Here is a 27,664-nt window from a genome sequence, read left to right as displayed (position 1 = left end):
TGCTAGAAAAAGCTAACTTAGAAACACTTCAACTACGACGCCATCGTGATAGGTTGAAATATATGTATTTAATATATCATGATAATTTGCGTATCAATAAGGAATTGTACATTCAACAGGTGACTCGTCGTTCCACACGAGGAAATCACTCGAAAAAGATCAAAGAATTCGCCTGCAGAACCGATTGCTTCAGTAATTCATTTTTTCCTCGAACTATTCGAGAATGGAACCGTCTCAGTGCACACATTGTCGAGAAACCCACCATGCAGTCATTCTTAAGTGCTTTATAATTCCATAAGCCTTCAATCTTCAGCAACACTTATCATCTCGCGACATATGCTATGGTTCTCCCGCAAAATGCTTCGATAAGTGATGCATTACAGCAGTTTGACATACCGAGCGACGCGCATGTGCAGCTTGAATTGACCATGTTCCGATTTTTTTCTTTCCTTGTCAAGCGCTCTGTCAATATATCATTGTACAATTTTTATATCTGTAGCACGGGTTTGTATGCAAGCGACGTGCAAACTATTGGTCTTTCGCTACTTTTCAGTGCGTAGTGCGAGCCTTGTGTAATGCGTTCTTGTCTTGTTATTTTTGATCATTTTTTCATATGTACTGTCCACTCCTGCCTACGGCCTTCTCTGAAGGCTGGCAGTATTTCTCAAAATAAAATAAATAAATAAAATATATGAAATAAGAACTTCCACAATATTCTACAGAAGCCTACATCTGCTCAATATTTGTACATTTGTTCACTGTTGTGTCCTGGTAAATGCTCTCGCAAAATAAAATATATAATGCAACCATTTTGTATGTTTAATCACATAAATGGCATTGTACCCACACAAAAGCAAATAGTTTGATTACACATCAGTTGTGCAAGATTAATGAGAATGTTTTCAGGTAGTAGCATCACCAGCATAATTCTTCATTGAGTATTGCATCAGCAGGGCCCAATATCACTGAGATCTTATCAAGAAAGAAAAGAAAATGTTTGCCTTAAACAGTCTGTCCATTGGACTTCACTCTGTAGACAAAATAATATTGAAGCAATATGAATTAACAGTGGCAAAACTGACAGTGACATTTTTCCTGCTTCTCAATGAGCAAAGAGGCTGTCATGCATGTTGACAACAGGGGCGTAGCTGAGGGGGGGGGGCTTCTGAAGCTTCAGCCCCCCGCCGAAATTTTTCCGTGCTGTCATGCACCGCCTAGAATGTCTTTTTCACGCTCGAAAAGACATTTCAGCGCGAACATTGCAAACTCTGGCTGGATTTCATGGCAACGCCCATGCACCGGCAGTCACGTAACGCAAGGAGCCTCATCCGAGCACAAAGTTTCAAGGCTGTTTTGATGGCAATTGGGCTTGTCACGGCATCTCGCGCAGGCCGTGGAATCTACGGAGCACATGGATTTTAATTCCGAAGCTTTGTGCATATAAAGTTCTCATAAACTTGTGATGCGAAAGGTGGAGTGACATTTCCAAAGTCGTGCTTTAGATTTTCAATTCCGCAACTTTTTAGGGTTTAATGTTCTTACAAACATTTGACGCCAAAGGTGCATGAACTTTTCTAAAGTCATACATTGGGCCATACAATGAGACAAGCCAAATCAACACACTATCAGACAAGTTGACAAAGCATGCATCGAAGTCCGAGGAGTCAAAGCGTTGTGGTGGTTCATTTGTGCCGTCATGTCACAGAAAAGAATATCAACATTTCACACGCGCCAAAGCATCCATGTCAGGACACTAAAGCCAGCAAAAGTAACTACATTCTTAGTTATTTTTCCACTTCGACTTTTATTCGAGAGGACACATTGAGCTTCTTCAATTGTCTTGTTCTCGCTACCCGTGGGCTGCCACAGCCAGCCAGAGCACATGCGTTTTTCTTGTGTTGCCCCAACCACCACACCGCACCTTCGGTGTGCGTTCGGTTTTGTCTGGCCAAGCGAATTTTCGCCTGGCAGAGTTCTGGACGCTTTCTGGATAGCAGACGAGTGAAAGAAACAATGGCCGCTCGCCGCCATCACTGTGGGGACTCGATGGATTGCAATGCATTCGCTTGAGTGCAACCTCTCAAGACTTGCCGGTGTAGGATACCTAGCGGTATGCGTATGGTTCTGTGTGGTCCAAGCGTCTCGCATTTTATTCTATATTCCTTCGGTAGCCACATTAGGTGCCCAAAGTAGGCATTCAATTGCGGCCAACATGCTTTCCTTGCGTTTTTTTATTTAGGTGCTCCGTCCCCACAAAAGAAAAAAAAAAGGCTCTTGCAGAGCAGCGAATTTCTGCATGATAAAAGTTCAATTTCGTTACTTCTTCTTTCACGGAAAATAATGGGCCACAGGGCGCTTCAGTTTCCGTATACTCCGGCAGAGCGTGTGAACGCCAGTCACGGTTTGGTTCACACCATAATTCACGAGCGTCTCAGTTATCAGCTCTGCAATGGATGCCAAAAATTTTGAACCACCGCCAGAAGACTGAGAGGTTCAGCACTGCCTTGACTCATCTGATCCGGTATCACAATGATTTTGTTTTATTATTATTATAGTGTTTTACATGCCAAAACCACTTTGATTATGAGGCACGCCGTAGTGGGGGACTCCGGAAATTTCGACCACCTGGGGTTCTTTAACGTGCTCTTAAATCTAAGCACATGGGTGTTTTTGCATTTCGCCCCCATCGAAATGCGGCCGCCGTGGCCGGGATTTGATCCCGCGACCTCATGCTCAGCAGCTTAACACCATAGCCACTGAGCAACGGTATCACAATGAGGATGTTGACTTCTTGTCTGCAGTTGTCACTGTGGACGAATCATGGCACCGCTATTACGAGCCTGAAACACGGCGGCAATGTTTACCATGGAAACATTCAGATTCACTACCCCCAAAGAAAGCAAAGGCCGTCATTTCTGCCGGAATGGTGTTGCTGAATTTTTTTTTCAATTGTCGGGAGCCATTACTGATCAACTTTGCTAAACCTGGAGAGACTATCAATTGTTTCCGATATTGTGAAACGCCGGATTGGCTGCGCGTCACAATCAAGAACAAACGACGTGGAAAATTGACGAATGGGGACATCTTGCTCAACGACGATGCCTGTCCCCACGTCGTTGATGTGGTCAACACAAGAATGGCAAAGTTCAAGTGGGAAACGCTGCAACATCCCCCAAACAGCCCAGACCTGTCGCTTTGAGACTTCCACATTTTGAGGCAGTTGAAGAAACAGCTCAGGGAACCGGACTCGTGTCGGACGATGACGTGAAAGAGTCCGTGAGACTTTTTGAAGCAGCAACCCAAGGATCTTTGAGAGACGGGAATCACGTGACTCGTGAGTCGGCGGGACAAATGCCTAAATGCTAATGGAGACTACTTTAAATATAGTACCCCGTTTGTCATATATTAGCATTGGCTCACTTTCATTTGAGTCGCCCTCATATATATTGCAGAACTCGTGCTTTTTATATATGCTCTCTGCTGCGGCTATAATTTTGGTGCAATTACTCACAATACAGGACCGGTAACAGTTGCTCCTGCACAGTGCATTGGAACAGAGGACAGCATCACAGATTCTTTCCTGGCCGTTGCATATGTATAAAAATGTAAGCAAGGCTCCAGAATGACAAAGTTTCATTAATTAAAATATTTGTCCTCAACTTGTCATTTCACGGCCTTTACATTTTTCATATCAGCGGCACGTATTGCTTTGCTGGTTTCGAACTGATATAGTTCTAAAGTTTGTGTGACATTTTCTTTACTTATTAAATAGACGAAAACCTGGAAGCATTGATATTGGTTATTTTGGGCATAATTTTTGGGACATACGAGTGTATTCTTTTATGAAAAGATACACATTTTACTTGTTTTGGCAGTGCGTAGCGTTCAAAAATTCATTTGCAGCATCTTTGGCAATGGCAATGCAGTTATTAATGTATTTGATCCCTGGACAAATTTTATGAGGAGGAGGCCGAGCACAACCTCAATAGTATAACAAACTTCAATATAGTGAAATTCTCAATATAACGAAGCACAACATTTAATAACCTCTTGCCCATGGAACATCATGTATTTAAAACCTCAATATAACTAGGTGTGTCTGTATGCGATTTCAATACAAGGAAATTTCACTTCTCGGAATGCCGAGACAATGGAAACTTCCGCTGACACAGATGGTCATATGATTAAATTACAAATGGCTGCTTGCAAACGTACCTCTCAAATGACAAGAGCCACCACCAAAGTGGAGCCACATCATGTTCCCTATAAAGTCCAAGTGCGATAAGATCCTATCATGCGCTGCTAGTTTATGCTTTGAGTGCGATGGAAGTGCGCAAGGGTGAGACAAGAAAGATGGTGGCTTCACGAGTGCCGCCTTCCCGCCCTTGCGAAGAGGGGGAGGGGGAACAAGCTCACGGTAACACGATCAAGCGCGTGTGAGGGGCGGGGAGTTGGCCGCAGGAATCCGCAGTGGCTGTCATGGCTGAGGGTGCATGCAGCCGCACACCTTGCTTTAGAGGTAATCTGTGTGCAGAAAGTGGACATGCCGAGACAGCGTGGCATCATGTAAGCTGTTTTCCCACGTTGAACATCTGGTAAACTTGAGTTTCGGTGACCTGCTGGCTGCCAGCACTTTTCATGATAGCGATAGCGTAGACCCAGTGCGGGCGATGCTATCAGCCATGGTGGCGGAGTGCACGCACCCGCGTGGCTGACTTCACTTAATTCGTACAGCCGATGTGAAGATATCGTCGATGTGGCATAAAACCGTCATCGCCAACTCCCAAATTCATCAAAATGAATTGTTTTCTCATTCAATTTTGCTTTCTTCGATTTCTCGATAATTTGGAAAATTCTGCGGCCTCTTTCCGTGTAAAAAAAAAACAATCAGCGACAGTACTTATATGAATAAAAGGCCGAATTTCAATACAACGAAATTTCAATATAATGAAGCAAAGTGCCGATTTTAACTTTCATTATATCAAGGTTTAACTGTATTGTCGTACTGTCATACACTTGGACAAAGCTATGAAATTGAACATGACATTGCCCTATACTTTGATGAAACCATCACTAGTTACACCACGACACAGATAAGCATGCATTAGTATACGTCACTTCACATTAGCATCATACAACAGCACAAGTCCTCTTTACAGCGTACACATTGTAATAGTGGCATTCAATAATATAATTTTAAATACAAATCAAACATTGCTTTAGAGGCCAATCTTAAACTAGAAAGAATGCGTACAAATTAGATAATACTTCGCTAATGTCAATTTCTTTTTTATTATACTCATTTAGTAAACACAGAAGTTTGTTGTGAAACGTCCATTTTACTTAAGACGTACTGGTAAGCTAGTTGGTTAGTCATGATGGAATATGGCAGCACACTTCGAAACAATGACATAACACAGAATTAACAAAGAAGCACTGTACTGCAACTGTTGGCTTATTGCCGAATAAGCATACATAAATACTTGTCCCAATGCATGCGTGAAGAATTTCAAAGAGAACGACATAGATTTATGAACACTCTTATGCGGTAACAGCCATCATGCTGCATGCAACTTTATACATCACAAGCCCTCACACTTCACAGAAAAGAAAAATGGAGAAAGAAAGCAAGTGTAGCACACTATTTGACATTGCCACGTTCAGAAACATAAAACTTTTTTTTGTCAGATACAGCGTCCTAGGGGACACTGATGCACTTCCACTTGAAATCTCAGCTGCTTCTATAATTTCATGTGTTAGCTTGTTTCTTTCCCTGCACACCACTTTCGTATCTTTCAGTTCCAGCACGCAGCCACACTTCCTATAATGGAAGGCAAGGTGACCAGTGCCTTTTCTAGAGCAGTGGTAGTTATGTTCTGCGAGCCTTGTGTTCAGACATCTACCTGTCTTGCCAATGTACACATTATCAGAAGTCAGCGGCATCAAATAAACAACTTGCTCCGCACAGGTGACCTAAGGTTACTTGTACTTGAATGCAGAGACATCTGTTGGCTTCTTCTGTGCATTTACCTTTTTGCAGAGTGCTGATAGCACTACTGGCACTGAGAATACTATGTTGACACCAGCCTTTGAACCTAATTTATGAAGGCTGCGCAAAACGGTGCGCATGTAGGGAATGACCACTGGCCTTTGACCACGGCTGCATGCATCATGGTCAGAGGTTATGCGAGTGCTCCTGGAACACTTGAACAGAACTTCCGCTACTAAAGCAAAAAGGGTGGACGGATACCCTGAATTCTCAGGACAGCATGCCTGGTTGAAGAAGCTACCGGCACATTGGTGCTTACAAGAGTTCACAAGCGCATTAGGAAAGCATGAGCATGCTATGAGCACTCACTCTGCAAAAAAGTAAATGCACAGAAGAAACCAATAACATCTGTGCAATCAAGCACAAGCAACCTTATGTCACGCGCACGGAGCGGGTTGTTTATTCGACACCACTGACATGTGATAAGGTGTACGTTGGCTAAGCAGGTAGATGTCTGAACACAAGGCTCATAGATCATAGCTACAACTATTATAGAAATGATACCGGTCACCTTGCCTTCCATTCTAGGGATAGCAGCTGCGTGCTGGAACTGAAAGATACGAAAGTGGTGTGTAGGGAAAAGAAGCTGACACATGAAATTACAGAAGCAGCCAAGATTTTAAAGTGGAAGGAAAAGTGCATCACTGTCCCCTCAGTCACCTTATCTGACAAAGAAAAAAGGTTCCCATGTATCTGAAAGCAGTAATGTCAAATGGTGTGTTTCACTCAATTTCCTTCTCTCTCTTTTTTTTTTGTGAAGTATGAGGCGTGTGAAGTATGAAGTTTCGTACAGCATGATGGCTGTTAGCTCAAGAGTGTTCAAAAATCCGTGCCGTTCTCTTCTCTGAGGTGCACCACACATATGTTGGAATGCATATTTGTGTATGCTCATCCAGCAATAAACTGACAGTTGCAGTACAGAACATGTGCTTGTTCATTCTGTCTTACGTCACCTGTTTCGAAGTGCACTGCCATATTCCGTCTTTTTGGAGCGCAGCTCTTAGGTGCCCGTTCAAGCTTTGAGCGTCAGCATGCTTCGTCAGCATAATGGAGTGAAAGCAGAACGCAGCGGGGAATGAAAGAAGGCAATAGCAAATAGAGGGTGAGGAGGAAAGAGGAGGAGGAGGCTACAGTGAAAGCATGAAGCGTAAAGCAGTGGTAGAGAGCATGGTGCAAGGGTGAGGAGAAAAGCAGAGGACTGCGATAGTGAAGAGCGCGCAAGGAAGAAAGAGAAAGCCACCTTGAAGCACCACCGGATGGCACTCCCTGGCAGTGGCGGCTAAAGCCCCTAAAAATATATTAAAAGTAGCGCCATCCTTTAAAAATTGCCACCGTTCTCCTCCCCTGCGCTTTCCCTCAACACTCAGCCCTCCCACTGGCCTAACGCCATCGTGTGCTCTCGCATGCTTTTTTTTTCTTGCTTGTTTTTTAGTGCCGCCACCATCGCATTGCCAAACACTGTGAGCAGCGTACGCAGGCACCACGTTTTGCACCTTTGTGCTTTTGTAGCGTACTTCTGTGTTCGCAATGCCGCACTGCTCTGCCTCAGGTGCAGCACAAGTGAAAGGGAGGGCAAGCAACTATGCTGTATTCCATCTGCCAAGCGAGATGCGGCACGGAGGAATGTCCGGCTTCGCGACGAGTGAGCGATTCTTCGCTCATCACTAATCTCCTATGCTGCCACTTGTTGTATGCGGCGGCTTTGTTAGTTTTTCACTCTCCTAAGTGCTGTATGTTCGCGCTGCATTTATTAGCAACTTTCGCACCCGACTTCAATCAAGTCATCTTCAAACGTACATGCTTTTTGTCAACTCATTCATACATACCATGGCACTGTCAAAGTGTTTGGCCTGAATGTATGCAAATGGTACCTTTTGATTGTATCACTGTACGTTACAAAAGCAGGGACGGTACAAACAGATGCACTGATGACGCTCTAATCATTACAAGCCGTTATCGCTCTTTAGCGCCTTATCCATCCACATTGAACCGTTATGAACCGTGACTAAACGTACTTGGGTGGTGACACTGCCACACGGAGCGTACCTCGAAAGCAATCTGTGATGCCGACAAAGGGTGCCGACTACTGATATAGCTTCGCGCTTTGTGTTTTTGCCGCTTACTTAGCGTTGAAGAGAGACACGCAGAAAACACGAAGAGTGTCTGCTATTCTAGCAGCACGTAGGGGGAGCCATGGTCAACAGAAGAGAGTGAGCACCAGCGTAGGAGGAGGATAGAGGAGATGGCACTACTTTTATTTCGTTTAGGGGCTTTAGTGGTGGTGCCGGCCGCCTGGGGGTAAAAAATAAAAGCCAGGAAGCTCACCTTAAAGCACAGCGTTCACCACAAGCATTTCCCGACAAAGATTACGATTGCATAAGCAGCAGTTTCCGGGAAGCCGTAACTGTGTGGCCGTTCTATATAAAGCACCACGCGTCGCAGCTCCGCTAATCAGTGTGGTGATCAGTATGATGCCTCAATATATTGTGAAATAACAGTACGCATAGAGCTGCACTCAAATTTCACATTAGGGAGTACTGTAATCGTCGGTGAATTCTTTTGGTCTTCTTTCTTATCACTACATGAGCTACATGCATTTTGGATGGAAAAACACCTGTTGAAATACATAGGTTAAATATATATGTCAGCACCAGAGAAATTTTATTGATTGCGTATTTGACTGGCCTTACTTGCAGCCCATCAGCATTGCAGCTATAGCCATCTCAGAGCCTCAAGAAAACAGCACAAACTTCAGGTTCTACTGTTGCTTCTAAAAAGAATGATTACATGATCATGATCTAAAGTTGTGTAGGATGTGCATGGCCCAGCGTCAAAATCTCTGTACACAAAATAGCCATAAAAGACAATTACCACTGACTAATCCCGCGCCATTTAAGATTTCTGTCACCGTTTCCCCTCTAACTTCGTCCCATAAGTGAATTCAACTTGTTCCATCTGCAGACTCGCTGCAGAAAAGCAATGAACTAATCGTTTGACACAACACCCACTGCTACGGAGGGCTTCCACACAGTCAGCTGTCAGGTTATGTAAAGAAATGAGCACAGAAAGAAACACAATCACTTAGCACCTGACCTTAAAGTTTTGTGTCCTCAATATGAACTACAATTGTGCATTCCAGCCTATTGGACCACCATCTCAACAACAAAGTTCAATTGCAACAAACTAACATTTCATAATCTGTAGCAATCCCCATTAGGCACTGCCACATTTGCAGGTTCAGTAGTTCATAGGCAAAATCAACGCGCTTCTTTAAGTTCTTGTGTACTTACACCACAGGTAAGAAATTCATGCTTACCAGAAAGGCATAATGCTGAACTATTTTATTATACCAGCCAGAAAGCTTTTCTTTATTAGTTTTTTTTCTTTTTTCTAGGTACTGAGCTAAATTATCAAATGAACTGCATCCATTAATTTATGGCCATATCCACCTGCTGTTAAACAGTTACTCTGATCATTGTTACAGAATGACAAATTGCACTGCAGAAACATACGGACAGAAAAAGAGACAACAGGCAAGTGCTACTGTCGCTTATCTGCCTTTCTTTCTGCCCATGTGTGTGTTTCTGCATTACAATTTGTCATGACATTAAATCAAAGCTCAAACAGACAATTCTGAAGTTGTTACAGAACTTCATTACACATTTTACATCCAATTTCTTCTCCAAAGCTTCAAACAGTGTGGACACCAGGTTTCTTACACACAAACATTTCATCAGTCATATCAGTCAGTTCAGCCTGAAGAGCAAAGGAGGACAGAAAATTTTATAGCATTTTATTTATTTACTTTATTCATCGATACCTAAAATGGGTACAGAAATTAGAGCCAACAGGATTCACAACAGTTTCATCCACATGTAAATATAGTAACTGCTATGATGCACAGGCTACTCATAGCTCAATTATCATCCATACTTCTAGCTCACTCAGACTGCATTTCAAGCCCACACAGGCATCAGACAACATAATGAATGCGACTGAACTTACTGTGCTATCACATAAAAATCATCCATGGGCTCTTCAGGAGCAACAAGAACATCTGCTGTCTCGCACACTTCAGGCCTGCCAGCTGCCAGCTGCATTAAAAAACGAAAGATGTTCATTTTAATAACCTTGCAACAAAACAAGGAAACAGAATGGAAGCTGCGGTTTGCTTATGGACTCATCATCCTTACTTTCGTTTTATACAACATATAAATTACCAAGGAAAAGCTAGTGAAGAAAAATGAATTCTCTGTAATGCACACAATGATGAAATGAACACATGCCAGACACATGACCAACTGACTCAACTGCTGTTTAGAGTGTCAGCTCATATGTATTGGCACATGGCAAAACATTTTTGCTAGCCACAATGAGGAATGTTGATTAGCTACTAAATAAATTGCATAAAAAGGAATGAGGATTCACTGCCTAAGCAAACACAAAGGCAGGAGCTTCAATGAGGAAAGTAATCTCAACTGCCATGTGTTTCAACAAACAAAAAACACTCATGCTGTCATTAAGTTGGCGTCGGTAGAAAACCACGGCAATGATGTCTGCAGTCACAGTACTGAATGGTTGTTAAAGAAACTAATAGTTACAGCATATTTTTTCTGTAATGCATTTTAAATGACAAATGGATGCAATTTCTAAAAATTATACTTGAATAATAAGCCATAACGCAAATACTCTGCTCGTCACAAATTCTACAGAAAAAAGTTCTACAATCTTACCAAATCTATTACAAGCATAGCACGATCAAAATGATCAAACTACACAAAGCTGCAGAAATTATAATCCTGCAAACAATAATGGAAATTCAATGCCAGAAAGAGCCCACACCCTGAAGATTTTGATGCAACAATGTCCCTAAGTGGGGACATGGACCTTGGAAACAAGAATATAAAGAAAAAACATTCTCTTGTTATTTTTCTAATCCATGTCACCTGCTGAAAAAGAAAAAAACTAGCTTAACACAATGTGTCGTTGAGGAAAAAACACTTTTTATCCCCCGAAATGCTCAGTTTCATCAATGAAAGTGCTGAAAATGACCCATTTTGCCGTTCACCATTACAAATACGCTTATCAAAGCCAGGCATATTGGTGTTCTTTGAAGGAGTACCTTTCTGGCTTGCTTTCCTGCCAGAAAAACACTTGCTTTTCTGCCAAATTTTCTGCATCAAGGAGAATAAAATGTCTTTCTTGCATGGTGGTTATTCACTTTTCTAAAGCAACTTTCTTTTTGGTCAGCAATTATTTCGTAGGTGTAGTTACTCCCTTAATCATCCCAATTTTAATAACCTTGTTTTTCTTTTTTTTATTATTATTTTTTAATCAGGCAGCTAGGCTTCCGAGGACTACCATAAGTCTATAATACCATGTTACTGCACCCTGAAATGTTTTGGAAGTTGAATTAAGAAAAAAAAAAGAATTCATGTCAGGTTACAACTTCGAACTTTTGTAACTTTGGACAAATAGAGGCAGAAACAAGAAAGAATGCTTATTGCACTCCTTCAGTATTCAGGAATATATTCAGATAACTTTTAGCTTGCTTACTGTAAAAAATATTTTGGCAGTCACCTCAAACATTTGGAACAGGAAAAATTGTATATTTTCTTCATTATGCAGAGAAAGAACAGCCAGGGTGTCGAAACAAAATGTTCTTCTAGATTTAGTTTTGTTCCACTGAAAAACATTCCGTTCCATTTCTGCTCCGGAACCAAAAAAAGCAATTATCCATAATGATTCATAATGGTTTTAGTTTGCATGCAAACACTTTCGCAGTAAAGTAATAATAAAAACATAATGCTTATTTGTCACAATAAGTAACATGAATCCCAAGATAATGCTCAGTGCCACGAGTCATGGCACTGAGCATGATCTCAGAAGCAGCATGTCATCGAATGTACTCATAGAAATGCGAGACCGCTGTTCGATAAAACGAACTTAAACATAAACGAACTATAAAACTTCGATAACAAAGCATTGTGCCCATAGGAAATGAAACGATAAGCCCTTCAGTGTGCAAGCCCTGGATTTCGCTACGATGCCGATCTGCTAGTGCACCGAGCGGCAAGCTTAGATTAGCGGAGTGTTTGACCAGCTATCGCTCGCACTATCCCCACCCAAGATGCACGCTATTTTGACGTTGCCTGGCGTCGGTTGTTCTGGATTGCAGACTTCCCCCTTGAACCCAAAACCGATCAAAAATATTTCGGTTTCACTCCAAAACAATACAATAAATAATGTTTCAGTTACGTTTTTGTTCTGGTCAAAAATATCGTTTTCATTTTGTTTCGTTCCAACACACTGAAAACAGCTGCATATCTGCAACTACTAGCACATTATATTACCTATTACCTCTAAATGTCATTCCTCTAGTACAAATAGCAATAAAAAGTTTGCTCAAGACCCAGGTCACCCCTTAAAGGGACACTAAAGGAAAATACTGTTAAGATGAGCTAGACTGAAAGCTTAGGCTTCTCAATAACGAAGTTGTCATTCACAGTGAGAACAGAGCTTTTGTAAGTGAGAAAATGATGCAAATGAAAAGTCTGAGTGACGCCACCTATTTTGAACTAGAGTACCTCTCGTGTGATGTCAGCATTGGCCGATTCACAGAGAGCGGCAAAGAGGCAGGTCACGTAAAGATTACATCAACTCATCTGTTTTGGCATGGGTAATTCAAATTAAGCAGCCACAGTGGTACCTTTGGTGGGAATTTTATACCTAACAAAGTCATATATTTGCATACAGGAAACAATGACAGACTTCTGGATGAATAATCAGCAGTCTAACTCAGCTTAATATTTTCCTTCAGAGTCCCTTTAAGCATACGTCTTCCCTAGCATGCAGCAACCTACCCGAGCAGAATCCCTTTATTGGTAGAACACACTTGACAAACACTGACCTGTTGCTTTAGAGATTCATTTTCTTCTTGCAAGAACTGCATCTTGTTCATGTCTTCATCATAGCTCAGGAGTGTTGGCAATGCTAAGCATATACATATATATAAAAAAGGAAATCAATGTGATTATACAAAAAGTTTCTCTATGCAAATATTATTCAGCTTGAGTGAAATCTAGGGCCATGTTCTAGACTGATCAATTTTGGGTATGGTATCGCTTTCAATGCATGCCGATTGGATAAACAAGCAGCCTGTCGATTCAATACTGCTTCATGCCAGACACCACGTCACATAAATGTTAAAGGGTCCCCAAAGTGATCAATCAAAAATATAGCCCCAGGTATCCATTCCAATGACATGGCATAAGAATGAGTATACAAAATTAATATTACTATGCAGTCTTAATTGAACTGTGCATATTGATGCTCTTCGACGTATATTGTACTTCAAACTTCTTTGATCTCCTACAATAGTGTAGGCCAAAATAATTTTGGTGAACAAGTTTTAAAATGCTTACTAAAGCAGTTAGCACAATGAAGCAGCAGCACGTACAGCAATCAAATCGTGTCCTTACTTATTTAGCCTATGGGTTTTGAAGTAAAGAGAAATCTTGCAACGAAACCCAGGTTTACAAATATTAAATTAAATTATGGGGTTTTACATGCCAAAACCACTTTCTGATTATGAGGCACGCCGTAGTGGGGGACTTCGGAAATTGTTCTTTAACGTGCACCTAAATGTAAGTACACGGGTGTTTTTGCATTTTGCCCCCATCGAAATGCGGCCGCCGTGGCCAGGATTCGATCCCGCGACCTCATGCTTAGCAGCCCAACACCATAGCCACTAAGCAACCACGGGGGGTAGGTTTACAAATATTCACAACTAGTTAGCATGAAATAAAACAAGTATAATAAAGTGATTAACAGTGGGCAAACAAGGGAAGCCTCAGGCTGGAACCAATGTTTCAACAAGGAGTCTTGTCTTCATCTACATAATAAAGTAATGAACTATATAATAATTTACAGACAATTATCAATTTACTTAACTTATTCACATTACTACTTTGTTATGTATCATAAGGTAATATCAATGGGACCCTGAAACGATTTTGACAATATTGTACAAACATTCCAAATCATTAGAGTAGGTCCTTCTGATCATTAATTGATGCATCTAAGTGCTCTGCATGTAATTTATTATGAAATTTTAAAAATGTACATCGCTGCTGATCGCAGCACACCACTCGGATGAATTTTCAGCCATCCCTAACCATTTGACGCAAGTTGTCCTAATGACGCCAGTAGGGCAAGCTATCCGATTGGCAGACGTGATGAGGAGAAAATGCATGACTATGGAGGACGGTAACTTGTAATCGTCCGTAACTTTCTTAATATGAGATGCTTCACACAAATTGTGGCGCAAAATATTAACTTTAGTTGTACCCTGCACGTCTACAAAATTTGGTCAAACCGTTTCGGGGGCCCTTTAAAGTAGGCAACATGGAATATTTGTCAAGTTCCTGCAACCTTAGAAATTTGTCCGTTTCCCGTAATGCGAAGTGGAACCACAAAGTAGACATAATTCTACATTTCTGTTAGAAGCATCATAAATAATAGAAAAAATTTGTGTAAGCAAATTATACAAAACCATTAACAGTACACTCACCCATGCTTTGATACACAACACTCAGGAAGTTTCTTAACGAGATTATCATCATTTCTTGCCACTGGCGCGTGAAGTAGACTTGAAAATTTGGGTTGTCTTCCACACACTTCAAAAATGGGAGTGCTGAAAAAAAAAAAAAAGAAGAGCACTTGCTAAAATATTTTTATATAACAAGATTTACTACGGCTGCCAAATGTAATACAACAGGGTTTTGCTCTCCAACTGTGCCCCCACTAAATTATGTTATGAGCAATGTTCAAGCATATTAGACCAGAAAACTGCCAAGACAGATATGGGTACCTATTTATTGTCTCGCGCAAACAATGCACACTTATCACTTTGCACACACCTATGGTATTCTGTGCCTTCACGTTGGGCTGCATTATTACATGGCATAGCACTTCAGGGCTCTCAGCAATATTACCATAACTTAGCACTTTATAGCCCGTTTGAATTTTGCCTAACTTCTAAGGTGCACTTCTGACGAATATGCTACAGGTTGTACCGAAAAAGTTATTAAGCAGAGTGCTCAAGAGAACTTCTTGCCACAGAAATGCAGCTAGGATAATCTGCAGAACTTTCTGCATCAACATAATGTGCAAAAATGTTGAATCGTGACACGCTCGGCTCTCTACTGGAGTCTCGACTTGATAAAAATGGCAGGGACAGGGACAAATTGTCTGTATCTTCATGTGTCTTTCTTCACTTGTCCCAGTCTCTCGCGCTGTTCTTATTTTAACATGAACTACAACATGCCAAAGTCTCTATCCTTCATTGAAGATTTAGCACGAGCAAGGACAGGAGCCTCAATCAACTATCCAGTCATTTGGCCTGTTTGGAACATAACCAATCAAAGCAAAGGCATTCAACAGAGCAAATGCTCAAATTCACTCTTCTTTGTAAGAGTGAACAAGGAGACAAGCTTTGCTAACTGTAGCAAAAAAAAAAAATGCCTTTAGATTACAGTGTGCATTAAGTACTTGCAGCAATAAAGCAGAAATTCAAGCCAAGTTAAAAAGTTCATACTGAAAAGAAAGACTGCAAGGCTCATTGAGACAACTGTAAAACAGACAGATGACAGGCCAGAATTTACAGCTTATTCTGCAGCCCTCAAAGGCCACAAATGCAATTCTCACTTAATACACAGAAGTCATGGCTGCAACACTAACTACTATAAACTGAGGCCAGAATCGCACACATACTGCAAACACTTTTCGAATTAATTTTAGAGATAAGAATAAAAGAGCAAGCTTGCAATTTTCAACTCGGTGGAAGGAAGCAGATCAGTATTGCTGCTCAGGCAATATAGCCCGAGCAGTAATTCAAAGTCCAAGTAAGTATCCACCTTTGTTGAAATGCAGTGTCTAAGTTGCTGCAATCACCTTAACACAACAGCTCATTTCAAGAATGCATTGCTGAATACTGCATGGTATGCAAAAAGAGGCTACACACCAAACCACTCTTTCCATTCAGCCTGGAAATGTAATTCAGGAGCCATTTTATCGAAGAACTCCGTAAGCTTGTCTTGCCGGCTGTTGGTGACACATGCAACAACATACATGCGCAGCAGGGCCATCTCCAACTTCCGCACGGTGGGAATAAAAGACTGCTCAAGTCGTCGAAAAATGTGGCTGTCTAAGTGGCTCCAGGTGTCTCGCAGACCTACCAAGTCCATGGATTCTATGCAGGCGCTCAAGTGTTCCACTACGCGATCAGGCTGCAAAGAACAAACACACGCTGCATGTGCCAGTCCCAAGCATATCTGGGACACATAAGGAATGGTTTGAAGAACACTGAGGAAGAGTACATGTTTAAGAGAATGCTACAAAGTCTACTGGTCTTACAGCTGATCAACACTGCTACTTGTTTATACAAATAGCTTCTGCCATTCCTGAAATGAGTGTAGTAAAACAAGTACCTTGATACTGTAACAAAACAAAAACCTTCCTGCAAAGAAATTTATGCACAAGGCTTTCCGCAGAAGTAGAGAATATACAAAGTAAAAACAACCCAATTTGTCATCAAATGAACTGTACTAACTTCGGAAGTTAGACTGTACAACAACAGATTAATTAATGACAAATTAGTTAAGGCTTACACCATGACACTGCTGTAGCCAGCTACCACAGTACAAATCGGGCTGTGAGGTCCAACTAAATTTCAACGTAGTACAAAAAATCCATCACCCCTCATAAATATCTATTGCTGACCATGACAGTTGATAATCGTCGCGGTTCAATTTAGATACTTTTCCAATAAAAACAAGAATTCAAATTGGACTCAAGGTTGCTTTTCTGGAGTATGTTATACCACTCATGATAGCATTTAAGCTCACTGCCACAGCACCACCAGTGTGGATCACTGCCCAAAGACAAGGAGTGCTATGCTTGCAAATAGACAATACAAAATATATACCATACCAATGTGAATGGCAACAGATTGACATTACCTCCGATGCTTAAGAACAATGCAGTTTCAATTAAATGCCAGAAAATACATAATATACCCCAGCACACCATGCAGCAGTACAGAATCCGAGCTGTAATGCTACACAATACTATGGTTGAAATAGTAGTAGTCGGCATGGGTACACAATACAAGCTAGTCATACATCTGGTAGCAAATCGGAAGTCACATGAAATGTATTTTGTAACATACACATAGTAGCAGCATCTAAAAGCATGTACTTGTGCTTATAAAATGTGCCACACCCATTCCACAAGCACATACATGCTATATTTTTCACAATTACAGTTGCCAATGCAACAGCTCTGGCAGGCCACTTATCCTGCTGCAACATGTGAAACATTATTACCTTAGTGCAACTGCAACCACACACACAAAGTTACAGTTCTGTGCATACACGCTGGCCCAACTAAGATAACTGTACCACGTCATCAGAAATGCAACCTGTTCTACCTCATTTTCTTGTATATGACAACCTTCTATGAAGGAGTAGCGTCAAAACTGCCTATGCATACTCAATATCTTGGAACATAAAATTACCACAAACATGAAAGTAATGGAGAAACAAGAGACGAGGCTTTTTTGTCTTCTGTACATTTATTACAAAACTGTAGACCTCAGTAGAGAAACTTCCAAGTGCAGATCACTCCAGCTCAACAAGCAGCTGGCCCTCATCAACAGTCTGGCCTGGCTTGACAAATACACCTTTGATTTTGCCCATGGCAGCAGACACCAAGCTATTTTGCATCTTCATTGCTTCGATGACACACACTTCTTGTTGTTCAGCCACCATATCCCCAACTTTGACAGTCACGTGTTTAACCACACCAGGCATTGGTGCCTCCACAATCTTGCTTGTATCTGCCTTTGGCTTCTCAGGCATCATGCTCAGAAAATTGGCCGCCTCTTGCATAAGCACTTTTACACTCAACGATGTGCCCTCAAAGGAAATCTTCAAGTTTCCCGAGTAGTCACGCTGAAGAAGCTGCAAGGTGTACTCATCACCACAAACGACAGCTTTGACAAGAGGCAGGGAAAGGTTAGCAGGCAAAGTGACAGTGAACTTGCCATCCTTAACTTGAACAGAGTAGGTGCTGTTGCCTTCATGGCTGAGAGTGACAGAGGTCTTTTTGCCATCTACAATTACTTCGACATGCCAGCGAGCAAACGTCTCTTCAGTTGCCACCTTATGTCCATTTACAAACTCACGAGCATGTAGTTCATCCTGTAAAAATATAGCTGCTGCCAAGCAAGAAAAGTGAGTGTACTCTTTTTCAGACAATTCTTTGCCCTTGAAACCATCAGGATATATCCGTGGCAGGAACCCAGTGTCAATATCACCTTTGATAAAATGAGGCTCTGAAAGAACTGCCCTCAGCAAACTTATATTATGAGTGACACCTCGGATGACATAAGCATCCAATGCCTTCAGCATTGTGAGCCTTGCAGCCTCTCTGTTGTCCCCGTATGTAACCAATTTACAGATCATCGGATCATAGTAAATGCTTATTTCACTGCCTTCAACAATGCCACTGTCACAGCGCACATTCGGAATGTGGTCTGGCTCAATGTACTGGTAGAGTCGCCCTATTGAGGGCAGGCCAAAATGCTTGAAAGGATCTTCTGCATAAACTCGGCACTCGAATGACCAGCCCCGGAGAGGAACGTCCTTTTGAGAAATGCGAAGTGGATGGCCCTTGGCAACTCTGATCATCTGATGCACAATGTCCACGCCCGTCACACACTCTGTAATAGGGTGCTCCACCTGAAGACGAGTGTTCATTTCAAGAAAATAGAAGTTCTTCTTTGAATCTACCAGAAACTCGACTGTACCTGCAGAATCGTATCCCACAGCCAGCGCCAGTGACACCGCTTGCTCACCCATGGCCTTGCGTGTCTCGGGGTCCAAGAACGTACTCGGACACTCTTCGATAACCTTTTGGTTCCTTCGTTGGATGGAACATTCTCGTTCATTCAGGTACACAGCGTTCCCGTGCTTGTCACACATCAACTGCACCTCAATGTGTCGCGGCTTGTCAATGAACTTTTCCACCAGCAGTCTGTCATCCCCAAAACTTGACTTCGCTTCCTCAGACGAGAAGCGAAATCCGTCCATAGCCTCCTTGTCATTCCAGGCGATACGCATACCTTTGCCACCACCACCAGCTGATGCCTTAATCATGACTGGATAGCCAATACTTTGCGCTATTTTCACGCACTCCTCCGGCGTCTTCACAACGCCGTCAAATCCAGGGATACAATTCACTTTAGCGGCATTTGCTATGCGCTTGCTTTCAATCTTGTCGCCCATCATGTGAATGGCTTTGGAATTGGGGCCAATGAATGTGACGCCAACCTCAGTAAGCTGTGCGGCAAAGTCCATGTTTTCGGACAGAAAACCATATCCAGGATGAACTGCATCGGCTCCGGACCTCTTGACAGCGTCAAGTATGGCGTCAACACGCAGGTAGCTCTGACTGGTCGGTGCAGGCCCAATGCAGTACGCTTCGTCGGCGAGCTTCACATGCAAGTTACGTGAATCTACGTCGCTGTGAACGGCCACCGTCTTAATGCCCATCAGCTTACAAGTGCGAATAACTCGGCAGGCTATCTCGCCTCGGTTAGCGATGAGGATTTTCTTGAACTTATCCTCTTTTGGGTCTATCGGATCCGTCGTGTAAATTGACGTCCATGACTGATTTCTCACCAACGGCGCGCAAAAACGCAGTCTGTGCCTCGAAACCAACGACAGCAAATTTGGCGTAACACAGCAGGGAGCCATATTGCCGTCTACAGCTTCGCTGACGAACTACGCGAGCGTGGCCGAGCATGCAGCCTCACAACAAACCGGATTAGCTATCCGCGCATGCGCGTCAGCGTGGCAACCACTGCACGAACATGAGACATGAAAACGCCCCCATATGTTCCCGCTTTTTAGCACCTCTGAAGTTTTCAATGACGCTTTTCGAAGTGCACCACAACTGGCCAACGTGACGGCACGGCTAATTCACGACCATGTGTCTCCGTGAAAACAACTGAGACCGGTATCGAAGGCTTAACGCATGCAGAACAGTTACTTACTCGGAAACCTTTGTCTTTGTCTGCCTTCACTTCGGAGTCAAATGCTTTAAGGGATGCAAAAAAACCACGATAGCGCAAATAATCCCGGACTAAGTCATCTGCGAATTGTGACGCCGCCATAGCAGAACACACACAAGCATAGGACAACGCACGACTGCTGGGTACAACGCGAAATGCAGTGCGTGTACTGGCTGTGCGTCGACATATGAACAGTCTACAGTTACGCGGCGACACGTGAGTTCATGAAAGGCGAACTGAGTTTCCGAACGCGCACAATACGCCCCAGACAAGGCAATCGATATTTGTACTCCGGAGAAATATATTCCTCCCTACTCACGTTACGTCTCTTTCCTTTATTCTAAAAGTAGCATGCACGCAGCGTAATCACTACGATAGGGAGCGCGTCCACCTAGAAGAGATAATTAATTTGTTATTGTTTTTTCTACCTCAAAAATAATGCATTGAGCGACATAACTTGTAGAGATAACGCAGTGTGCGAAAATTTAGTTTTGTTACTGCTCAACAGAGGACGTGAAAGGCGCGCCAACGTAATTATTATTTTGTTTGGTGCTGCGGTTGTGCGCGTGCTACCAGCGTTTTGAATTGCAACTGTTGCAATGTTGTATGTCATTCCGATCTCTTGCAATGTTTGGTTTTAGAACAAATATTTGTTTGAGCGACTTGTGGGCTGCCCCGGCACATTCACTTAAGCCGATAAAGCAAAAGTATTGTGCCTAGAAGCTCCCTTTTAGGCACTATAGCAAAAGGCTCCTCCAAAGGCGTAACAAGCTTACGTACTAGAGTGTACAATACGTACAAATGGGCGCACCTACAAAAATAAAAAATAATATTAAAAAGTTAGAAAAGAAAAATAAACGACAAGCTGCATCACGCAACATTATCTTGTGGAAAAACCAGTGGTAATCGGGAAGTTCTCGTTTTCACAAGATTTCAGCAAGACTTTGTCAGTCTCCACAACATGGCGCCACAAGCTTAAGGTTACTGAGGGACTTTACACACGCTCAAATCTCCAAGCGCATTTCGTCCACCTCACGGCATTGTTTGCGCAAATTGGTACAAGCCAAGTTTCAGAACTCCTCGCCTCGCCTATGCGCCCTTTAATAATAACTTCTCTCCACCTTGCGGGTTTCCGGAGAACTATTACGCGCAGCAAGCGGTCCGCTGCTGTTCCCACCACCGAAGCGCTGCCATCGACCTTGGCGCCAAGCATGCCAGCGTCGTCTGCTGTAGCCTGGCGCGGTTATGGTTGTTTGTCGCGGCGCTGGGCATTAGTTAGTGCTCGCTGAATAAAGCAGCCGTCTTGCTGAACATTTTTTTACTCTCTTATATACGAAGAACCTAACTGGGAGGATAGGTACACGAGCTGTCTCCTGTTGAAGTCTGAATAAACACGGGGTGTCCTGTAAATGTCCTCGTTTTAAGTGAAAGCCGTTTCCGGAAGCGATCTTCGACGCGCCGCGCATGTATTGTGTGATGCGGATAAACACTTCACCTTGCCATGACATGAGGTAGTGAAATTTGGGCGGCTTTTATAGCAGCGTAGTTACACACGACTGCGCACCGAAAGCGTTACATCATCGCTATCCACACGCGGAAGAGCTTCAGTGCAGTTCAAGAGCTCCAAGCTCTTGAACTTTGTCATGTACGTCCGTTTACAGATGTCGATATGAATGCAGCATTTTGTCAACTTACATGCACGCCTATAAGCAGCAATTTCTGTTCAAAACACGACATTGATTTAAAGGGAGGAACGCTCACTCGAGCCGAACTGTTGTGCTGTTCAGGCGTCAGCCAGCTATATCCAAGTGGAGGAGTTTTGCTTTTTTGTTGTCGAAATTTAAAGGCTGATACATGTGCCAGATCTTCTTGTCGCACTCACCTATCGCAAAATACGGTAAACGTTAACCCGTGATATTAATGTGCGTCAAATATTTTATACGTCACGTTAATGTTCTTTTTTTCTCTCTGATGTTATTTAAGCTAAGTATAATATTCCGAAGGTAGGGGGTGACTCTTGCGGATATTTTCCGGACAGGCCACAATGTACAACGCAAGGGGCCTCCACCGCCGGCCACGTGCACGAAGACAAGGCACACACAGTGAAAAAATCAAATCGGCTACCAGCACAAGAAGCAGATCAAACACCCGCAGCCAGCGTGCACACGTCAGCGGAGCAGCGCCGCTCACTTGACACAAAGCTCGACAGCAGCGCCCTCACAGCCCCCTAGCAGAAGTCACGCCAGGCTCGAGAGGAGAAGTTGTAGAACTGAAAAAGTATCTAAAGGTTGGTGCAAGCCGCTAACGTACGAGGCGCGGCGCTCGTGCGCTGTCAGGCGGTTTCTTTTCGTGGTAGTCATCTGGCTACCCTGTTGTACAGGAAGTGATGTCGAAAGCGGCTGTGATGTCAAGATGCACGAACACGCCTGGTGGCGCCGTTGGCGACGCGACTCGCGAGTGTTTTCCTAATAATGGCAGGGATGTCGGTGATGTCTTCGTGAAGTGGTGAGGTGTCTCGACTGTTGCGAGGCGCGATGTGGGTACGGTTGAAGGCATCCTGGAACAATAAGTTCGTCGTGCTTTTGACGGTGTTGGACTTTGCCGTATGTGCTGTGCCGGCTGAGAAAACGGCAGGTGAGCTACTGTGCTTTTTCATCACTCTTCTCCGCGCACCGTTGAGAGCATCGCTACGAGCCCCGATCGACAAGAATGTTCGGACATTTGAAACGTCTAAGTACTTATCATTGTTGCACTTGCTTGCGCAGCAACAGTAGTGGTATAGCATAACTGCGCTGGGGAAAAAGAAAACTTTGTTTCGCTTCTTATCTATAAGTAACGTGTTTTTACCATGTAACTCCAATACCAAGAAAGAGCGCTCCCTCTTCCCAGCTGCTAACCATCCTCACTGTCAAATGAACCCTTGTCCATTGGTCGCTTGGAAGCAGCTCCTTTTTGTATTCGTTTTTAGTATGCTTTGTTATTATTGCCTACTTAAGCTGCTGCGAAACTACAACCTGTGTGATCATGACTCTACTGAATGTTGCGTTGTGATATGTCAAGTATAACGTGTGCATGTTTGAAAGCGAAAACTGAAGCTCCTATATCACTTTCCATGGTGAAGTGAATGAAAGGAACGATAATTTTCCGTCGAGAACCTCCTTCGTGACATCATAGCTTGAGTGGGGTATTTTGCTGAATGTAATTCCATATTGCGCAAATACCCTTACTTGATGTAGCTAAAGCCTTGCAACATAAGTAAATAAATACGCGTTACGTACGTTATAACATTAAATTTTGCTGTTAAAAGCATTCCTATTTCATTGCCGTGTCTTGTAGACAGTATCTAAATGAAATGTAGATATCCTCGCATACGGTGCTAGTACGGCTTCGCATTCCTTTTCTTTTGCGCAACGCGGTTCTTGTGCAAACTTGAGGGGCTTGTGATGCGAAGATACCCGCTGATGTGTTCGCATTCTACCAGCGTACATTATTTGGCAAAACTAAGGTGCATGTTATATGCGGCCACTACTTTCTAACATTGCCGGTATGCGCAGCCAGCCGCCAGCGATGACAAGGTGTGCGGTAACTGGAAAATCTGTCGATTGTTTCGACGCGGCACCTTTTGTATCGCGATATTTATTGTGCGCGCACGGAACGGAGAAAAAAAGGGAAAGCCGATGGCAACTCTATTATCGACGGCGTCTGTCATGCGTGGCACGACGGAGTGATGCTCCGGGAGGACTTCCCTTGTTCTCCGTTCCGTTGCAGAGCGCGCATCATGATGCTTCGTGTCCGTGTCGCGGCTCGTTCGCTCGGCTCCTCTCTGGGCCAACGCGGCCTGCGACGGGAAACGCGCGCGTGCGTGATAACCATGCGTGCGCGTTCGACCGTGCCGCGCGGGGTAGCGCCCCTGGTCTTCCAGGTGAACGTGACTCATCATCCGGACGGTGGCCGCTGCCCCCTGACGACCGGCTGTGTGCGCATTTGACGCATCACTCAGCCTCTCGTCTGGCACGGCGGCGGCTGGCTCTCGCGTGCCCCGGGGCTTTTTATTTCGTGACTTGCCTACTGAACCACCACCAAAAGCGCGTTACATAGTTGAGCGATGACGAAGAAGTCGTGGGCGGCGGGGTATGATTAGGCAGGATCGAAATGTCACGTTGTGCTGTCGTTACCTGTCGCAGACACGACCGGGAAACCGACATTTGCCAAGTCTCATTGTTATTCCTTTATGTACCAATTCAAAACTGTTGGTGCGTTAATCATCCTGCGGTCTTCCCGACTTGGGTACTGTCTTGGCGCTTTTTGCGGTTTGGTTTTTTCCGCAGACAGAACACCATGCGAGCATTGAGGTCATTTTGGTCACATTGAAGTCTCGAACGCCTCGGAAGGTGATCTATTTTGCCTTTTGTATCGGGTTGTCGACGAGAAAATTCACATCCTTAAAGAAATCGCAAGGGAAAAGGTATCAACGGTCAGTTTCACGCCCGCTTCACCATCGTGCGGCCCGCGGGAGCGCCACAAAGATTCCAGGCTTCTCTTCGTGACTTCCACTGCGTCCCGGTGTGAGTGCCGTTTTCTGAAATGAAGAGAGGTGTCGAAATAGCTTCCATTTCGGAGTGTACTCTTAGTGTAACCTATCCCTCTGCGACAAAGCACGCCACGGCTGTAGTAATTACCCAGAATAATGCGAACCCTGCAACGTGAACGAGGGTTCATTGGTCCAAAGAGGTTGTTCCTGTCTCCCGGCTCCCGCTCTTTCTCCCTCCCTCTCCCCTTCTTTTTATTTCTCCAATTATTAGTAAAAATAATTATGCTTTATTTTCCATGGATCATGTATTTGCATACTCTGCGCGGGCCAAGCATAGTGTGCACGCTGAGAGTGCGTGATTAGGTGGACTAGGCGATTAGACAAGGGCGCACCTGACCCCCCCCCCCTTTATTCAAAAGTTAGAAGTTGCACTGTCGCCTGCACACTGTCAAATCAAATAGAACAGCTGAGGCCACTAATATTTCTTACAGCGCAGCTGTATATAGCTAGTCGGTTCGTCCATCCGTCCGTCTGTCGCCTAGCTGTACGCCGAAAACTCCGGCGCAATTCCATGCGCATGCGCGAAAAAAAAAAGGAAGGCGCGCGATTGGCTGCGCCAGTAGTGACGTCGTTGCTCTCCGTCGCAGCTGAGCGCGTGCAGCAGCTTCTTTCCGGCTTCGAAAGGGGTGGGCCCCAATTCATACGTAGTCCTGAGGAGCAGGCAGCTTTCGATCAGCAACGCCGCGAGCAGAACAGGGAACGAGCTCGTCTACGCTGTGCCGATGCTGCAGCCCCGGTAGAAGATGTCCCCTGCTTCTGCAGTGAGGATTGTGTTTCTTCCTTTGCAGCGACATCAGTTGCACTTTATGTTAAAAGGATGATCGTACCTTGGCATATTTGTCGAAATTGCTAGTTCCTTGGAGCCGTGTAACAATCTTTGCAAGCACAAAAACAGCGCTGCTATTTGCAACTTAAGGGCTGCTCCGAATAAAGCATAATCTGCCGGTTCCTAATGGTTCACAATGTATCATTGATAATCAGATATCTTACTTATAGAAATAGGTGGCACTGGCGCATTTTCAGTCCCTTTTTCAATGCATTGGTAATCCGCAATGCTACAATATATATATATATATATATATATATATATATATATATATATCAGAGAGGGCTTTTGACTTGCCTCACGCCCCCCCCCCCCCCCTCTAGCACTAGTTGGTATGCCCCTGACCGACCGTGCGTTGGTTTACCCGAATTATTCAAATATGCAGGCGCGTTGAGCTGTTGCACAGACCTCCACGGTGAAGAACGGCGTTCTAGTAGAGCGCTTCGCACTTCCCCTGAGTATGTTGCGGACATCAACTCCCGTTTGCGAACTTCTGAGCCAAAGTGAAATTCTATGTTTTATGCGGCAGCTCAGGCGCAGCGCTGAAAGTAACGAATAAGAACATTATTAATAAAGATCTTCAGAGAGCCGTATATAGGGATCCGTCTGTAGCTGGAAACCGTTTCCTGACTGGCGTATGCGGACGTTCTAGACCGGGTCGACGCGGTTTATAGCTCTCGGTGCTGAAATCTGCAGGGTAGTCATCTTAGTTGTTACTGCTGTTACTTTCTTCGTGATTCTCTCTCCGTGCTTAGGTTCGTTGTACCACGTTTCCAAAAGACAGTGCTACGCGGCGAAAGCGCTTGAACAATGACAACGGCTCAGCTAGATACATGCTTTTATAGTATTGGCGCCAGGCGGAAAAGCAAGAATGAAAAAAGAATGTAAAACTATGTATCACGTCGATTTAGAGATAGCATACTCAATATTAACGGACGCTGGTGTACAAAATAGTTTGGGTCCTGCGTATGCGCAGCGCTGCCGTCTCTTCCTTTAAGGTAAGCCGTCATTCACGAGGAACTTATAAAGCGCGGATATATATATATATATATATATATATATATATATATATATATATATATATATATATATATATATATATATATATATATGCACACACTTCAGATGTGACTACTATTCGTAGCCGCGTAATTAAAACAGTTTTGACCTGCGCTGTGGAATCGTTCTTAGGGTATACGTATTTTTCCAAATATTCTCAGAAGTGGGATTTGTATTCAATAAGCCTTTTCTATTTCTTTTTCGTTTCTCGAGATCGCTTTTTTTTTCTTTTTCGTTTCTCGGTTCCATGCGTGAACGCGAGGTACTCTGTCATTTCACTTGCCGTGCTATTCATGAACGTAACGCCCTAAACGTCAAGCCCGCGGGGTGACATTGTCACTGTGCTGACGCAGATCGCCACCTTGAGCTGTAGCAAGTTTGCAGAAAAAGGTCACATGTGTCAGCGGGTTATGATAAGCTGCTGAGACAGTCGAGCCCGGATATATCGAATTATCGAACTAGCATAATTAATAGATGGCTCGATATATTAAAATAAGTCATTTGAACGTTTAACTGATACCTCCTCCCGCGTGACGACGTCTCCCGTCACGAGGATTCGATGATTAACTAGTTGCATGCAGGGTTGTGCACAGATGCTGTCGTGCACGCAGTGCCTTTTAGTGGCGCAAAGCATGCAGATCACCGCCCTGCTCGTGTGTCCTTGATTGGTAGAATGAACATCGGGACGGAAAGAAGCCGTCATTAAATGTGAATCAACTCCTCTTGTGTTGCAGATAGTTATCGCATTCATTTCGTATTTGAGAGCGACACTCATCGATGCAGAAATTATTTAGCCAGGCCTCATGTAGTACGCTAATAAGACCTACCACGCAGTGTTTCTGATGTAAACTCAGCGCGAGAGAAATTGTCGCAGACAATCGGGCCCTTTCCCATATGCATGATGGTTTCGAGGGCATATTTCCGCTATTCGATGTAAACAATTGGAATTATGAGGGCAAGAAAAAGTTCTGTTCGGAACATTGCAGTGCTCTCATAAGAGTT

General features: G+C 43.6%; 3 protein-coding genes across 4 annotated transcripts in view; 1 reads left to right on the top strand and 2 right to left on the bottom strand.

The window, feature by feature from the left end:
• LOC135915789 (WD repeat-containing protein 91) overlaps positions 1–20,676 on the bottom strand; it is a 57,922-nt gene extending 37,246 nt beyond the window's left edge. The window contains exons 1-5 of one of the 2 annotated variants that reach the window (XM_065448930.1): positions 20,506–20,676; positions 16,074–16,338; positions 14,622–14,744; positions 12,960–13,042; positions 10,055–10,143 (exon numbers count right to left, since the gene is read on the bottom strand). In XM_065448930.1, the coding sequence (XP_065305002.1) occupies positions 10,055–10,143; positions 12,960–13,042; positions 14,622–14,744; positions 16,074–16,296 (518 nt within the window). In that variant the 5' untranslated portion in view covers positions 16,297–16,338; positions 20,506–20,676. The other variant, XM_065448919.1, reaches the window with a different exon arrangement.
• LOC135915784 (propionyl-CoA carboxylase alpha chain, mitochondrial-like) lies at positions 17,666–19,952 on the bottom strand. Its single transcript, XM_065448904.1, has one exon. The coding sequence runs from the start codon at positions 19,867–19,869 to the stop codon at positions 17,731–17,733; it is 2,139 nt and encodes a 712-aa protein (XP_065304976.1). The 5' UTR covers positions 19,870–19,952; the 3' UTR covers positions 17,666–17,730.
• A 1,903-nt stretch (positions 20,677–22,579) lies between the features above and the next one.
• Positions 22,580–27,664, top strand: part of Meltrin (meltrin) — a 128,225-nt gene continuing 123,140 nt past the window's right edge. Inside the window, exon 1 of the mRNA XM_065448885.1 lies at positions 22,580–22,820. Coding sequence (XP_065304957.1) covers positions 22,721–22,820 — 100 coding nt within the window. The 5' untranslated portion in view covers positions 22,580–22,720. The remainder of the gene's footprint in view (positions 22,821–27,664) is intronic.

The sequence above is a fragment of the Dermacentor albipictus genome, chromosome 1 (assembly GCF_038994185.2).
Source record: "Dermacentor albipictus isolate Rhodes 1998 colony chromosome 1, USDA_Dalb.pri_finalv2, whole genome shotgun sequence".
Lineage (NCBI taxonomy): Eukaryota > Metazoa > Arthropoda > Arachnida > Ixodida > Ixodidae > Dermacentor > Dermacentor albipictus.
The sequence above is the reverse complement of the archived record's forward strand: the minus strand, read 5'-3'. Positions and strand labels throughout refer to the sequence as shown.